Genomic DNA, 16,245 nt, shown 5'->3' on the forward strand with positions numbered 1-16,245 from the left:
AAAAAAAAAAAAACACCTTTGAAATGATGCATTATGGAAGGTTTGCATATGACAGGTCACAAGCTTTTCATTAGCTTCAGAAGGAACTGTTTCTTACTAGGAGGAAATGTCTCTTACATTGGGAGTGAGGATAGGAAAAGTATTAAATAGGTTTTGTTCTTATGCCTCTTAAGTGAAATCTTTATTATTTAAAATTAATTTTTCTATACAAGACCTTTACTTGGAATAACATACTGGGTTAAGACAATAAGTGCCCAAGTCGGGTAAGATATCTTAGTGGGTATGAACACAAATTTTGGGATCAGGTAATCTGTGATTCAGAACCCTGCTCTGCCATTTGCTGTGACCTGCAACATGTCATTTAACCTTTTTGGTTCTTTAATTTTATCAGGAAATGAAGTTGTTAATCCTCATTTTAGAGCATTATGTGAATCACATGAGATAATCTCTGTATTACAGTGTCTGGCAGATAACCAACTTCTGAATAACTGTTGAGTCTTAGTAGTGGAAGCAGCAGTAGTAGCAGGAGCAGTAATAGAAGTTGGGGAAGCTGGGTGGAGGGTATGTAGAAACAATCTGTATTATTTTTGCAACTTTTTAAAAGCCTGAAGTTATTTCAAAATGAAAATTAAAGACTCCCTTGCCTATTCTCTCCCCCTAAAAAAAAATTAACTTAAAAAAATTAAGGAATTGGCACAAAATAAATAAGAATTAACAACTCTACGCATAAGAATTTTATGCGATTTCTCTTGAATGTTAGGTTTTAACATCCAAGTGGATGTTAACATTTTAAGTGAAATGTTTTAATAACAAGTTCTAGGTTATATGCCGTATGGTAGGTAAAAAAATGTAGTGGTCTTTGTATTTCATGATTGAAGGGATAGAGTTTAAATTTCAACACTAAATGGTTTTATTGTCAAAAGAGATGCATTCCAGTATTTCATTTTTTTATGTTTACCTTATTTTCTCTCAAGATTGTATCAATTTAAGATAAACTGGTAAATTGATATAGCTTTTTGAGATAAAAGAAGCATTATATTAAATGTACAGAATATCTTTTTACTAACCAACAGTAGATTATATATATATGTGTGTGTATATATATATATATCTAAATAAACAGTTATATATCACTTTTCAAAAAAATTACTGCTGGAGTCTAAAGAGCCTTCTGAATTATTTCTGGAAATCCACAATAACATATATTTTTCATAAATCATCTTGGTAATTACCAGGGTCATCTTGACATCTTTTAGAGTATCAGAATAATTTATATGCATATCAAAAATTAGAGTTTTCTTTTTGGCTAAATTATAATTTAATTGTATTTCTTAATTATATTTCACTGGAAATTAAATAGCTATTAGAGAAAATCATCTGTAAACATTTTATAAGTGGCTATTGAAAGCCTGAGAAATAATACTTTATATTACACAATTTGTCTAGCTTTGTTAAATCTATGGGCCAATTCCTAGAAAAAGTAATTAACAAGCAGTCTTCCCCTTTTGCACTCAGGATCTGTCAAATTTTATGTCATGGTGTGAAGGCGTTTTAAGCTATAGTTAGGGACCTACATTTGTTAAAATCCCTTTGTTTGTGTTGTTACCCATACAAATAACTAAGGTGGTAAGTGAATGAATAGATAACATCTTTGTAAGTCAAGCTAAGTGTGTACTTGGGCCAGCAGTTCATAAGTCACTCCTTTGCTTAGTGATTTGCACATTTTTTCTTTTTTTGTTTTAAACATCTGTTTTAAGACAAATCCTGTTTTTAGAAAAGTTATCATATGGTGACGGACTCTGCTTTTATACTTCTAAAATTATCCTTTAGTGTTAGGCATCAGAATCTCCTATGGAGGTTTTTCCATCCTCCTTGGCTCCTCCAGCCCCCATTTCAAGACGGATGCGTGAGCTTTACCCTCAGAAGTTGGGGAAAGGAGGAAAATAAAGGAAAAGGGAAAAGAAAAGCAAATCAATTCTGTAGGTCTGGAATGGGGCACAGGCAACTATTTTAAATATCTAATTCATGATATAGATTTAAGTTCTCTTATCTTAAAAGAATATCAGTGTTAGTTTAGCCACATAACCTTGCTAGCATGTGAAGTATTCATTTAACCAGCTCTAAAGGTTATATTAGCTGAACCCACATTTCTACTGTGAAGAGTAAGATATATAAAATTCTAAAATATTTCTGAGGATATTCCAATAGTTTTTAATGTAGATTGTGGATTAAAGTGAAATTCATGCCTTCTATGCTGAAATTCTTCCTCTTCTGTGAACTTTATAATTTATAGAGAGGTGGCAGTTTTCCCTCAAGCTGTGCATATTAAATGTGGTATTCTCATGTTTATCTCTCTCAAGAAATCTGCTTGTGTTCTCATGACTTAGTTCATTTATAATGTTATTACAGTTTTTTTAAAAAGCACTTGGCAAAAATGTCTGTGTTGGAAATAATATTCTGATTGATTTGAACACTGTTCTGGTTAACCAAAAATTAACTATATATAGAATTAGAATTACACACACATACGCAAACACATACATATGTAATTTCACACACACACGTGCATAAACACACAAGAGTTAACTTCATCTTTTTGTCCTTATTTCTTTATCTCTCTTCACTAGTGGTAGTGTTTTTCAAACGCTTCTTCATCCTCATTTCTGTCCTTTGGTTCATACTGTGACAGTGTTCCCACATATGTTGCATATTCTGTCAAATGTATCTGTAGCACTATTGGCTCAGCCTAAGCCAGGAAATAATTAAAACTCTCAACCCTTTTACGGTTATTTCGAAATTCAGTTCTTTTTGTTGTTGTTACTGTACTTATTTTACCTTTTTAGAAAGTTTTTCTTGACAGAAACTATGAAAGCAAATTAGAGTGAAGGAGTTTTGTCTTCTTGATGTCATCTATTAACATTTTGCTATGTTCCTTAAATAATGGGGTTCAGTTTTTTAACTGTTTTTTTTTTCTTTTTTCTTGAAGCATAATTTGTTTCTGTGGTAGTTTTTATGAGACTCAACACTTTTTGAAAAATATCCTTATAGTTTGGTATGACTGGTTTTGTGTCCCTTTTTGTATTTTTCTTTTTTTGTTTATTTGTGTTTGTTATCTCACAGAATTCCATATTCAGCTACTTTGGTTTCTTTAAATGTCTCTCTCTTTCTTAATTGAAATTATCTGACATTTGTATAATCAGATGTCTATTTTAATCCATCCGAACTCTCTGGATATTATTCCTTTTTGCATCTCTGGTCATATTTTCTTTTATAGTTTTTCCATTCTCCCTTATTAAAATATGGTTTATACGTCTGATTTGCAACTTCTCTTTTTTTTCTTCATAATGGATTCCAAATTCGCTCCATGGATTCTAACTGAGCAAGTAAAAATAATCCTAAAAAATCTTTAAAAAAATTAATTTAAAATAGTTACTTGGTAGTTATTTGAGGTTTCTGTTTATCTGTTTGTTTGTTTGTTTTTAGTATCTCCTTACAGTACCTATTCATTGCCTTGAATTGTGGCAGAAGTATATTGTGACTAATTCCACTTGCATCAATTTCTGTTTTGGAAAACAGATTTTTAAAAATAAGGCAGCCAAAGCTAATATTCATTTTCTAGCAATAAACTTATTACTCACATTTTTTAATCATGTATTTGCATGTGAAAATACATTTTTAAGGCACATTGGAGACAACAGTTACATACTTTTAAAAAGCAGTGAGCTATTGCATCTTTCATGTGTTACACTCTGTATTTTCCCAGGCTTCTCAGGTAAATAACAAATCTGATATAATAAAGTCATGGTTTAATATCTTCTCCCTTTTAGATGGACACTTTTGTAAATCCACTTCGAAATTCTATGAGGAATGTTTCAAATGCAGTTAAATCCCTTCCTGATAGCTTGGCAGAGGGAATGACTAAAATGTCAGACAACATGGGCAAAATGTCAGAAAGATTAGGTCAAGACATAAAACAATCATTTTTCAAGGTAAGAAGATGTCTTCAGTAATGTCTAAAGCAAACTATTTTTAAGTCAACTAAGATTTACCTTATTTTCTTCCAGTAGTCCAAAAACCATTTAAAACATTTAAAATTTGTAAAATGAACATTCTTTATACTGTTTTATTCCATTATGTCATTTTTATCCTCTAATGCTATGAAGTTTTACAGCAAAGTAAATAAATGCTGTTGTGAAAATTAGTTATACTAGTATTTACCAGGAAACATAAAGTCTAATTTCTTCTGATTCACATGGTCAGAGTGAGAAGTCTTTCACCATTATGTCTCTGTGGCCATACTTGCGAGTGTATATATACTTGTGAGTGGCATAGAAGAGTTTCCTAGGAGTCTTTTTTATTATGTTAGCAAATACAGGTAGAGGGCAAAGTTCGTTGCTTCCTAAATTTGTACTTTTTATAATTTTGACCTAGTTGTTTAAAGTTATTATCAAGACTATAAAACATATAGCTATTAGAATTTTTTCTATTTGTTTCATTAGTTTGAATGAAGAGGAAATGTATAAAAATACAGAATTTCTGTACTGTAAGAGACAACTCCTTAAGTAATGTGTGTTAATTTTACTTTTCTATCAATTCTCTTACTATCTCTGATGGTTCAATTTTATTTCTAATCATGGGAAAAGTACACTTAACACTGAAATGAGGATTTTCCAGTGCTTCTTCTGCCAATAGTTACCTGTATGACTTCATGCAGATGTCACTGAACTTTTCCAGGCTTCTTTTTTCCTCTCCTGTAACATGAAGGGGTTATAATAGGTGATCTGGACAGTTCTTCCTGTGCTGACAGATGACGAGCTAATCCTGACTGGTCTTTCTGTCCTTTTCCCCCACACTTAACAGTCGGTTAATTAGTTCCTTCGGCCTGTTAACATACTATCAAGCTCTTCGTGGCAAAAGAAAGCCCTGGCCTTGCTGTTAACTTTTGGCTTTTAAATCATTTGACTTTTCTTTAAATATGGGAGTAATCTCCTTTTCAACTCAAAAGTTAATCTTTTTTTAAAGGGGGAAAAAATCTTTTGATAATGAAATAATCACCCTTTTATATATGGTTTCTAATTTTAGATCATTACTGCTTTTTAATATTTAAGAATTTTGTTTATATATTGTCCTAAAAATCAAGTCAAATGCTGTTTATTATGTTTGATCCTAATTTTGGTTTATTGTCATACTGTGTTCTTTCACTGTGCTCCAGTGTGTTTACTTTGTTCTTTTTTTTCTTTCTTTCTTTTTTTTTTAATGGTAGATGCCTCCTTTAATTCCAAAGACTGATTCAGATCCTGAGCATTGTCGAGTCTCAGCTCAACTTGATGATACTGTGAGTTAATTTTATTTTGGGTAATATTCAGTTGTCATTCAGATCATACTTGGCAGATCTTTTTAACTCTTTAATGAAATATAATTATGTATATCGTTAATGTGCATATATAGTGTTAAGTTTGTTGAATTCTTACAAACTGAACATGCCCATATAATCAGCCCTGTAAACAAGAAACAGATTGTTGTCCGTATCCCCAGAAAGCCCCTAATGCTCTCTTCCTGTCACTATCCTCTCCCCCACCAAGGATAATCACTATCCTGACTTCTACCCTGCTTTTATACTTTATATAAATGAAACTATAAGGTACGTACTCCTTCAAGTCTGGCTTTTTTGCTCAACATTGTGATAGTCGTCCATGTGTTTTGTGTGGTGATAGTTTCATTCTTGTGGCCTTACAGTATTCCATTTTGTAAATATAGTACAATTTATTTGTTGTGTTATGAAGAGTACTTCTATGAGCATTCTGGTACATGTCTTTTTATTTAAAAAATAAGTACATGTTTCTCTTGGGTCTACATGGAAGAATGGAATTGCTTTGTTGGAGGGTTTGCAAAAGTTTAGCTTTTATAGGTGTTATCACATAGTTTTCAAAGTGTTTGTTCCACTTACTCTGCCATCAGCAATGCATGAGAATTCCAGTGTTCTGCAGCCTGCCAGTGTTGTATCTTTTTAACTTCGGGCCATTCTGGTTGTTATATCTCCTGTGGATTTTCATTTCTCTGATGACCGTTGAAATGTTGAACCCCTTTTCGTATGTTCATTGGCCACTTCAGTGTCTTGTCTTCTGTGTTTAGTGCTTTCCCCCATTTTTCTGTTGGCTTGGCTGTCTTTTGTCTTTTGATTAGTAAGAATGCTTTATATTATCTGAATATTGGTTCTTTGTCAGGTGTAAGTATTTATGTATTGCAGATATCTTCTTTGTATGCTTTTGTTCACTCTACATACAATCTGTGCCTTTTGCAAGGTCATAAAGATATTGTGATTTTCTTTTAAAATTTTCTTTGTTTTACCATGCTAAAATTTAGATTTGCCATTCATCGAAGATTGATTTTTGTGTATGGAGTGAGGTAGGGGTCCAGTTTACCCAAGTACCATTTACTGAGAAAGCCCTCTTTTCCTCAGTGTACCGTGTTTCTCCTTTGTCACAAATCAGATTATTATATATGTTTGGGTATGGACTCTGTATTTTGGTCTATTAGGCAGATTCATTTTAAAGTTATAATGATCTCCCTTGGTTTCTCATTGAATTTCTTTATAATAAAACTGTCTTTTAAAAAGATAATATTTTTGTTTTTCAAGACTATTTCAGAATGTTTTATTATGAGTCGTGCTGCTGTAATATCCATAACATCATACCTTTTGTTAAAGATATTTACAATTTAACTTTATTAGAATTGTCCTGTGGCACCAAACTCATGAATATACTTGATCAGAGACCAAAACAGGATTTATTTTGCCTCATTAATGAAATGTGTCTCTCATCCCCGCTTCCCCACTGTGTCCCCGTCTCCTGTTCCTTGGTTAAGCTATGATCTCTCAGTATATGAAATGGAAGATGGGCTAAGAAAATGTTTACAACATGACAATGAAAAATGTATAAGTCATGCTATTTTCTCTGTATTTAAATTACAACATTGATGAAGAAATAATTGGAAAGAGTATCTTAGTGATGAAAGAATTATAAACTTATTGGCAATTATGTGCAGTTTTGTTGCAGTTGTAGATCTGCACATGTTTTTGGCTTTATATATGTTTTTTCACATCAAAGCATTCTAATTGTCTTCCTTTATTTTTTTACATCGTTAATTGAATATTCTCATAAAAAAAGTGTTCAAATTTTTACTTGTTAAAAGCTAAAAGAAAATTCTAGTGGTCTATTGAAATATGTCTTTTGTAATGTTAACTTAGCCATGTACTAGATTTTATTCAGTTGTCTTTCCTGAAAATACCTAAATACATACAACTCACTAACGAAGCAAAACACATTATTTTATATAGATATTTTCATTGTATTAAATAAGGAGAAATGTTGAGAATGTTTTGTTCTTTTGAATACGATGCCCCAGGAAATAGGCAAAGGGACTAGCATTTTTCTTGACAAACTATAACAGGCTCTACCCAAAGAGCCAAATCATTTTCCCCTAAGATTGTCATGAATCCACTTTGAGGAAAATTTTTTGTTATATCCATGGAATTTACTCATCATAGGGTTGTGAAATTATGTATTCTGTCAAAATGACTGTTAAAAATATCTTCTCTAAATTAGAATGAAATGTCAGGTTATGAAAGTTATAACTTGTTCTCTGACCTGTGAAATGATAGCAATTATTTTGTAAAGCAGCAAAAGTATCCGTTTGTAATAGGTAACTCAAACATATGCTTATTTCTTCCCATATTTTGTCAGGTGGATGACAATATTCCACTTAGGGTAATGTTGCTTCTCATGGATGAAGTATTCGACCTAAAAGAGAGAAATCAGTGGTTGCGAAGAAATATCAAAAACCTACTCCAGCAGCTTATTAGAGCCACATATGGTGATACTATCAATAGGTACCACATTTTTTATTCTCCCCACCCCTTAGAGCTGGTCTTAGTTTTTAAACTAAGCTTTTAAACTTTTAAACTTAGTTTTTAAACTTAGCTTTTAAACTTTTACTTCTGGAAGTAGATTGCTCAGCCTTTATGGGAGAATTTCCTTCTCTGGGCCTTTTAAGAAGATTATTAAAGCAGTCTGTTGCTCTTAGAGATAATTTACATACAAATTAAGTTATTTACTACATGAAAGTAGTGTTTCTTTATTTTATTCACCTTATAAAATTTTGACCTTACTCATTTAAATTTCTTTACTTTCAGAAAAATAGTTGACCATGTTGATTGGATGACCTCCCCTGAGCAAGTAGCTGACTTAGTGAAACGTTTCAGGTATATTTTAAGACAGTCACTTCTTTCTGGTAGTACAGAGTTTAGCATTGTTATCACTGATTAACTTTGATTCCTTTTCTTCCTGGCTGTAAAGTTGGTTTTAGTCATCACTGATGAGCAAAAAGACTTGAATTATAATAAACTTTTGTCCCATGGACCTATTGATCTTTGTTTTCTCTAAAACCAGAACAGAAAAAAAGTGTAGAAGAAAATTCTTTAAGATGTTAAGCTACATTTTATTACAGTGATGTGACTTTAAAATAATTAAAATATTAGTGTAGATAAGGCATGGTCGATCTAATCGAATACTTAGTGTTGAGGACTAATTTTTCCCAGTTGTATTTGCTAACCTTAATTTTAAATGAAAAAAAATTGTAAATATGTGTGTCTCTGGCCATAGTCTAATTTTTTAACTATTTAAACCTCTGAAAAGGCAGCGATACTCCAAGTCATATGTTCATTCTATAAAAATATTCTGAGACCCTCTTCTGTGCTTATTAACACCTTGCCAGTCACTGGGGACTGCGCGACGCAGTCCTTTTAGGGAAAGCACAACATAGCAGAGAAATAAGCCTCTTTTCTAGAAGTGAAAGATAAGCAAGGCATAAATATTCATGGCATTGTGTGTTTTGAAGTAACAGAAACAAGAAGGGAGCTATCTGTATTGAACACTATTTGCTTGGTGCTGTGCCAACTACTGTATGTACACTTTCTGATTTTATCATGTTTCACAAGATAGAGATTTTTGTCTTCATTTTGTTATGAGAAAATCGAGGATTAGAAAATTAAGCAGCTTGCGCAAAGGTTCATGTACTGAGAGTAAGCAGCCGGTTTCTCTACTTTGAAGCTAAGTTCTTCCTCACTATACCATACTGTTGCCAAGAGCTGAACCACCTGCCCTGGCGCATCGGTTCAGTTTCAGGGCAGGTAAATGCTGTTCCTCTGCAGCAGTGATTCTCTGCCTTGATGGCACATTGGAATCACTTGCAGAGCTTTAAAAAGTACTGATGCCTGGGCCCAATCTCCAGGGAGTCTGACTTAATTAATCCGTTAGAAGGCCTGGACAGTAATATTTTTTAAAGCTCCCAGGTGTTTCTGATATGCAGAGTTAAAAACAACTGTTCTGGGGAGTCTCTCCCTCAGACCAAATTCCCACATGGAAGATTAGGTATTACGCTTAATTCCTGCCTTTGGCCTGAGAACTAAGGAACAGGGATGCTGTGAAAGTGACGGAGAATGGGTTATATATGTAAAAGGAACGTTGTCATCAATCCAGCTAGAAGGCGTGGATGCAGAATTTGCTCTATATTGGCTTAGTTATAAGGGAACTAAGGGATATCACTAAGGTATCCAAATTCAGGATATCGTGGGTTGTGTTTAGGTGAGATGTTCCATCTCAGTGAGATGAGAGAGGCTGACTTTGAGTTTAAATGGCTGTCATGTAGCCATCTATATATTTCATTTTGCTTCCTTTATCATTTGTTAATGTTTATGTTATTTCAGGGCAGAATACATCTGTTATATTTCTTGTGTATATCCGTTTATGCCTAAAATTGAACTTCATACTTCATTACTATTTATTGAATGTCATACCTGTATAAATTTCAGAAATGTTTCCTCTCTCTGTTTATGTTTGTGTTTTCATAGAAAATTACAATTTTACCAACTTTTATCATTAGAAAATGAAAATGATTACAAAATTTATTTAATCTTTTTAAATAGAGATGCCTTTTGGCCAAATGGCATTTTAGCAGAAACTGTTCCATGCAGAGATAAAGCTATTCGAATGAGAACAAGAATTGCAGGAAAAACTAAATTACTTTCAATTATGCCGGGTAAGTGAACCTGTTCGCTAAAAATTTCATGAATTTGTAGTTCTTCTAAATTTTTGACATTGGGCATGCTAGTTTAATTATAACTACCATTTGATTGTTTACCATACATTAGACACTGTTCTAGGCATTTCTCATTTTTTCTTCCCTAAGCATCATAACAATATTATGAAGCTAGGCACTATTAATGCCACAGCTTTATATGTGAGGAAAGAGAAGCTCAAAGAATTTCAGTAAGCCACCCAAGGTTGATAGCTAGTAAGAGAGTGTCGGGATTCCGACTCAACTCTGAATGACTTGAAAGCCACTGCTTTCAGCCACTTGGAAAAAAATGGTGCTTTTAACCACTTGTCTTTGTTGCCTTGAAACCATTTTGAGAATAAAGTTGACGATAAATAAAATGTGTCGGCTGGGTGGTTGACCCTTCTTTGGTTATGAATGTCTTTGAAAGTACCTAGATATCTTCGCTCCACATTTGAATGGTGGATATAGAGAATGGAAAAATATTTGCTAACTTCTTTAATATCATATAATACCTATTTTCCTATTTTTTTTATAATTTAAAACTATATTTTTATCATGGATTTTAATAATCAAGTTTCTCTTCTGTCAGTTAAATTAGAAATTTGTCACATGGCTGTTAATTCTGCCCTGTAGACTATGCTGTTGCATTTAGAGATAAAAAGCAAATTATGGAAGTAACATTTTAAAAAAGTAACAACAGAATATTATTTAATAAAGAATTAGAATAAACCAGATCGTGTGATAGATTCACTCAATTATACAGCTGGAAGAAACCTTAATGCATTTTTTCAGTAAGTATTTATTGAGAGCATATAATGCCAGACACTATCCTTTGCACTGATCCTTGCCTTCTTGGAGCTAACCTCCTAATAGAGGAACACAGAAAGTGGACTCAGTTAATAAAGTGCACTATGGTAGACAGTGGTAAGTGCGGAGGAGATGAATAGTGCAGGAAATGGGAGGTGTCGAGTGAGTTGCGATTGTAGATAAGGTGACTAGGGAAGGCTTCCCTGAGAAGGTGACGTGTGAAGACATGGAACACAGTGAAAGTTGATATAAAAGTATTATATTTTTATATATACATAATCCCACTCTTATTTTTTAGTGAATTCATAAACTATTTGCTCCAATTTTTTGTACCCTAGTTAGAAACATACCTTTTGGAAGTTGCAAGTTTTTACTACCTTTGGGGCCCTGATTATGAATAACTACTACCTTTGGGGCCCTGATTATGAATAACTAAGAATAATCATACATGTTCTCATACTCAAATATCTGTAATGGCTCCATGTGCCTAGGAGTAAACTCCAAACTTGCTCACCCTGACAGTCACAGCACTGTTAGTTTTCCATTTTTTTCTCCACTTTCTCTTACAGGAGTCCTAAAATACTACCCCCATTTCCTGAAGCTGCCTTGTTTTCCCTCTTAGTGCTCCTTTGCTCATTGATGTTCTCTCCACCAAGCTAATCCTGCATCTGTTTGTATCTGTGAAAACACTGCCCTGGTAGCAAGTCTACTTCAGTTGTCACTGCCTGAAGGGAAGCTTCTCTCCTCTGGTATTCTCATGTAGAATTCCAGCCATCACCCTGCCCTCCCCACCCAACACCTTTATACTTTTAGTATTTTAATGGCACTTTTACTGTGTTGCAAGTTTTTTGAGATCATAGATCAACTTTCAACATAGTTTCCTTAGAGCATATTTCTCATTGTACATTACACGTAGTAAGAATACTTGGTGTTTTAGAGTTTACAGATCACTTTTCACATTATCTCATTAAAGCCTTATAAATCTTTACAGTTATAATGATAACATTAAAACCTTAAAATAATGAAGGTACTTATCAGGCCACTGAGCGAGTCCTGGTATTAAAAGAATGTCTTAGAATCAAGGCTGCTTAAGATAAAGGGACAAAGTATTTGTTATACATTCCCATTTTACAGATGAGAAAACAGACTCCTCAGGGTGGGTGACGTACAGGTATTAAGGGGCAGGGTGGTAATTCTAATTAAGATTTTCTGAGTCTGGATCCTCCTTTCTCCTGTGCTGTGTTCTCCCAGTCCCTGTCGTGTAAGTGGATGGATGCATGCACACCTATAAACGTTAAGCCTCAGTTATGGTACATAGCCGAAACACGTTAACTGAATATCGTTACTCTGCTGTGTACTCTACCCTGTTTAACTTAGAGCATAATTTAGGCCTTGAGTTTCCTTTATTCAAGTAACAAATTGTGTTTATTTTCCCGCCTTCATTTAGATGAACTGAAGCACATTATTGGGGCTGAGACAACACGGAAAGGTATTCTTCGTGTTTTTGAAATGTTTCAGCACAACCAGTTAAATAGAAGGATGGTTTATGTCTTCTTGGAAGGCTTTTTGGAAACCTTATTTCCACAGTATAAATTCCGTGAACTTTTCAACAAACTGCATTCACGATCAAAGCAGATGCAGAAATATAAACAGAAACTTCAAACAACTCAAGCGCCTTCTTTACAGAAAAGGTGACACTCCAATCTATGAAGCTGTTGTTCATTTTGTCCAGAACTAATGGTATGGACACATCTTCTGGGGCTTAACTCATATACTGTTGTGTCTGCACCAGTCTTTTAGCGTCTCAAAATAGATTATTAATACATCCATAAGACTGTGATTCTTCTCATCCTCGTCTGTAATCAGCCACTACCAAGAGAGTTGCTGTGTCTTAAATGATTTGGTGCGTATTTTTGCAACATTGAGAGGATGCTGCCCCCATCTCAAGCAAGAATGATGCTGGTCTCTTTAGTTTCAAACTAATCAGCATTCTCCAGCAAAGACAAAGTGCCAGAGTGTATGTATGTATGAGAGCTAAGGAAAGCACAAAACAATTGTTCACAGAAAAATTGGCTAATTTGTTTAACAGTGGGAGATTGTGCAATGTACGATTTGGAGGGATTGTTTTGCATAATAATTTTATAGGTCTGTGTTGGAATTTTGATATAGTGTGGGTTAGCCAGGCGAATGATCTTTGGAACATCTGTTTTGGATCTGGGGAAAGTGACAGAATACCCTTAACGTATGAAGTAACCTTATACCCAAATTACAGTTTCGTGATATAAAGTGAAACCTAGTATATAATAAAACCAATCAGAAACAGTTTGATTGGATTTGTTATTCATTGGTATAAAACAAATTTTAATCGATTCATATGTGCTTTAAGGACTCTATTTTGCTCTTATGATACTTAATCATAAGTTTTCTTTTGGCATTCTGAATGCAAAAAGAAGCGTATGGTGGCTCTCATATAAGTTTCAAAATTATTACAGTTTTCTTTACCTTTAAGAAATTACTGTTTATACAGTAGGGGATATAATTTGTTGAAAGAACTGCCAAATAAATTCTGTCCTAAAAATATGTAAATTAAAAAAAAAAACCAGTACTCTATTGAAAGTTACCAGATGATAATTTTAAATTGTGTGATCTAGACATACCTTAGGTGATTGCAAAAATAGCAAATCAAAGGATTAAATGAGTTTATTAGTCATATGTAAACATACAAATTCCTAATTCTATAGTAGTGTACATACATGAAAATAATGAAAACAGAACTATAATATTTTTTAAAATATGCTTTTATTTATATTTTGCATAATGTAAAATTCTACTAAATAAAGCAAGTTGGCAAAACCCCTCAGTGTATACCTTTAGGTCCCTAAGATAATTTTATATTAACAACAACAAAATACCTTTTCCAGTTTTGGAGCCTCTGCATCTCTTATAGTTTTCTCATTTTCCATGTATGTCCATCTTGGAAGTCTTTATATCCCTTGTATGCAGGATTTCTGCATAGTTGTAAATACTTCCACTGACTGAGGGTTTGGGTGTGTCAACATTTTTTTGTTTTAAAAATATTTAACACTAAAACCTTAAAATAGTTAAGCTACTTATCAGACCACTGAGCCAAGATCCTGGTATTAAAAGAACGGCTGGATGCTTAAGGTAAAGGGACAAAGTATTGGTATCCAGTTATTTGGAGGCTTTAAGATTGGAACAAGATATTACTATCTTGTATTCACTGAGATCCTACATACAGAGTGAAGCCTAATAACAGAATAAAGCCTTCCTTTAAAGCTTTATAATAATAATCATATTTATTAATAATGCTGTTGTGCATACTTGTAGTATGCATATATTCAGCGTGTGTTGCATGTCTTCAGAATTACATAAATGAAATCTCTTTCATTGCAACTTGCAAATGAGAAAAGGTCCTTATTAACTCTGGTGGAAGAAATAATATTTCTTCTCAGTGTGTCTCCCTGCCCTGGCCCATCCCCATGCCCCAGGCCCCATGCCCCAGGCTTTAAATGTGAGGCTATGTGAAACTTGTCTGTAAAAAGCATCAGCATGGCCATAAGTGCAATGATTTTCAATTATGCCCCTGCCCGTTTCGAGTATATTTTTGACATAAATAAATCTAAGAGTAAACAGAAGAATTCATGTAAGAGTCTAGCGTGTACATGTGAAGAAACATTTTTAGATAACGTGAGGAATGCTGGCCATCAGGGAAAGAAATGTCATGCAAAATTGCAAATTTCATAGCAGCCCTGCAAGATAACTGCATCATACCAAAAAATATTTGAGTAAATGGGTTTTTAAAATAATTTTTGTTTAAAAGAGTTTATATTTCAAAAGCAGAAATGTCAAATGGTAGTCTATGTAAATGTTTGTGCATCTATGCACATCTGTGTTTTACATCAGAGAGAGCCGTGGTTATGCCAAAATTAGAGATACTTTTTGAATGACTTGGTCAAGCTGTGTGTAAAATATATAACCCATAAGTACAGTGTACTATATTTAATAAAATTATTACATTTAATACATTTATTGCATATATGAATATACATGAAGAGGCTTTATGACTTCTGATATTTGATTTTTGAATGTGTTTTTTTTAAGTCAGTGGTGCCTTTGGGCAGGAACCATCAAAATTAATTATTCTTTGGGTTTTCTGATTTTTCAGGTAACAAACTATTTAGAAACCATCACTACTAACTTGTAATAGTTCGTTCACCTAAAAAATTGATTGTATGATTTAAATATAGTGCTTAGATGGATGTTTCCTATTATTAGGGTGTTTGGAATAGTTGCTGGAAACAATTGTGCCATTGACCAATGGATGCACTTGGTTAGCCTTAATTTTTTTAAAAAACAAAAACAACTTTCTTGGATATTTCAGTTTGCTCATTTTAAGTTTGCGCTGCTGGTGTTTGGAAAAAATCAAACAGTTAAGTGCTACCAGAAAGTGTACCAATTTTTTAAAAATTAAGAACAATATAAATTTCACAATCTAAAATTTTAATTTTTGTGCAATATTTTCATTTAATGCATGTGTATTTGAGTAATTGTAAAATAAATGAATTTTTAATGTTTTCAGATCCAGTTTAAACTGTCTTCTTAACCCAACAACTTACATTCCGTTGTTGCTGCATCCTTTTATTTAAGGACTTGTTTTAAAAGTCTTTTTGTTACTCCTTATAAAGTTCTTTTGTTGTTAGTAAATTTTGCTATAGGAGCATGACTCCTGTATTACAAGGGAAAAATATAAAGAGCACATTTTAGGATTATAACTGTTAAAAGGTAACTTGTGCATATCATTGTACAGTAAGTGTCAGCTGTGTGCCTAATTATTATGTCAATACTTTCCTTCTTTAACAAAGAAGAAACAACAATCAGAATGTCAGTTATTTTTATTGAACTAAAAAGAAGAGTAAAAATTTTATTTGGTTTGTGTTATGTTCTGTCCATTAGAAAATACTAATAAAGTATTAACAAACCTTCCTGTTGACTTTATTTAGTAGAGATGTGTTTTTTATCACTTAAAAAATGCTTGCTCAGTGGTCTTATTTTTAGTATCTCTTGTGTATTTTTCTTTTCCTTTCATTTTAGAAATCAAGCAATGCAAATTCCAGGTTGATAGATGAGCTATTGAGCGATTACTGACTTACATCTAAGCTGAATTTAGTTTTTTCTTTTATGGGGAAAGGAATTTACTACCACAATGTTCAAGAAACTTCATACTTCCCTGTCATTCAAAATTACAAAGTAATTTTCCCATAGAGAGAGATCTATAATAATCCATTAACAGTTTTTATTTTA

The 16,245-nt window shown here is 33.1% G+C and overlaps 1 protein-coding gene across 1 annotated transcript in view; it reads left to right on the forward strand.

Moving 5' to 3' along the window:
- Positions 1-15,926, forward strand: part of SNX13 (sorting nexin 13) — a 126,290-nt gene extending 110,364 nt beyond the window's left edge. The window contains 7 exon segments of the mRNA XM_023532497.1: positions 392-450; positions 3,828-3,989; positions 5,264-5,335; positions 7,743-7,888; positions 8,192-8,260; positions 9,983-10,095; positions 12,371-15,926. Coding sequence (XP_023388265.1) covers positions 392-450; positions 3,828-3,989; positions 5,264-5,335; positions 7,743-7,888; positions 8,192-8,260; positions 9,983-10,095; positions 12,371-12,618 — 869 coding nt within the window. The 3' untranslated portion in view covers positions 12,619-15,926.
- The last annotated feature ends 319 nt before the right edge of the window (positions 15,927-16,245 follow it).

This window comes from Pteropus vampyrus, unplaced genomic scaffold (assembly GCF_000151845.1).
Source record: "Pteropus vampyrus isolate Shadow unplaced genomic scaffold, Pvam_2.0 Scaffold4, whole genome shotgun sequence".
NCBI classification, from domain to species: domain Eukaryota; kingdom Metazoa; phylum Chordata; class Mammalia; order Chiroptera; family Pteropodidae; genus Pteropus; species Pteropus vampyrus.